This window comes from Sorex fumeus, unplaced genomic scaffold (genome assembly GCF_029834395.1).
Source record: "Sorex fumeus unplaced genomic scaffold, SorFum_2.1 ptg000041l, whole genome shotgun sequence".
Taxonomy (NCBI): domain Eukaryota; kingdom Metazoa; phylum Chordata; class Mammalia; order Eulipotyphla; family Soricidae; genus Sorex; species Sorex fumeus.
The window spans coordinates 10,316,422-10,317,717 of record NW_026606098.1 but is presented as its reverse complement, the minus strand read 5'-3'; the positions used below and the strand labels follow the sequence as shown (position 1 = coordinate 10,317,717).

Here is a 1,296-nt window from a genome sequence, read left to right as displayed (position 1 = left end):
TTTTTGGGGCCCTGTCACCTGCAGTTGTCCCCAGGAGTGCTGTGAAGGGGAAGTCTTCTGGCAGGAGCCAGCAGTGGACAAACATCCCTACTGGAAAACCATAATGAAGTCCACTGAACAGGCTGCAGAGACATCTCCCTTGAATGGTGAAGGAGACGGGAGGGGTTCAGCAAGTACCTTGACTTCCCCTAGTCACAACCAATGCCACGCTTCCAAAAACCCTTCGGAATGTCAGGAGCCAGGAGCAACGCATTCCACGCACCCTGATGATGCCCTCCTGGGAAAGGATCCAGACAAAGGTGAGAAATCCTCCCTGGCAACCTCCAACCAGCCCACCCCGAATCCAAAGACCCGTCTCTGTGACCAGTGTGGGAAGTGCTTCCCAAACACTTCACGCCTCAACATGCACATGCTCTCGCACCGTGTCGAGAAGCCCTACAAGTGCCAGGCGTGTGGGAAGGGCTTCAAGCGCTCCTGCCACCTCGTGGAGCACGAGCGCATCCACCAAGGTGTGAAGCCACATAGCTGCAAGGAATGCGGGAAGGACTTTACCTGCCTCTCCAACCTCAAGCGGCACCTGCTGACTCACAGCGGCCAGCGGCCCTTCGAGTGCCCCGAGTGTGGGAAAAGCTTCATCCAGGCCTCAAATCTCAGCTACCACCTGAAGATGCACACGGACCAGAGGCCGCACTGGTGCCCCAAGTGTAGCAGCCGTTTCCGGATCACTGCCCAGCTGAAGGAGCACCTTAGGAAGCACAGCCGTGACAAACCCTACCTGTGTGCGGAGTGCGGGAGAACCTACCATCGGGCCTCCAGCCTCAGCACCCACATGAAAACGCACGATGAAGACAGACTCCAGAACTGAGTGCGGGGAGGCATGAACGGGTGGCACAGGCAGCAGACAGAGCGGGATCCACCCTGTAGAGAGACTGAATGTGGAAAATGCTTCATTCAATCTGCAAATTTTTTTTCTTCCTTTAGCGTACCAATCTTTACACACACGCACACACTTTTCGGGAGCAACTAAATTTGTTTATATGTATTAACAAAAGGGCTGGAGCAATAGCACAGCGGGTAGGGCATTTGCCTTGCATGCAGCCGACCCAGGTTTGATTCCTCCATCCCTCTCAGAGAGCCTGGCAAGCTACTGAGAGTATCCCGCCCACCTGGCAGAGCCTGGCAAACTCCCTGTGGCCTATTTGATATGCCAAAAACAGTAACAACAGGTCTCACAATTGAGACATTACTGGTGCCCGCTCGAGCAAATCTATGAACAACGGGAGGACAGTGCTACAG

The 1,296-nt window shown here is 54.6% G+C and overlaps 1 protein-coding gene across 1 annotated transcript; it reads left to right on the top strand.

Annotated features, from left to right (window-relative positions):
• The first annotated feature begins 403 nt into the window (after positions 1 to 403).
• LOC130028857 (zinc finger protein 722-like) lies at positions 404 to 865 on the top strand. The gene has a single exon (XM_056119699.1). The coding sequence runs from the start codon at positions 404 to 406 to the stop codon at positions 863 to 865; it is 462 nt and encodes a 153-aa protein (XP_055975674.1).
• The last annotated feature ends 431 nt before the right edge of the window (positions 866 to 1,296 follow it).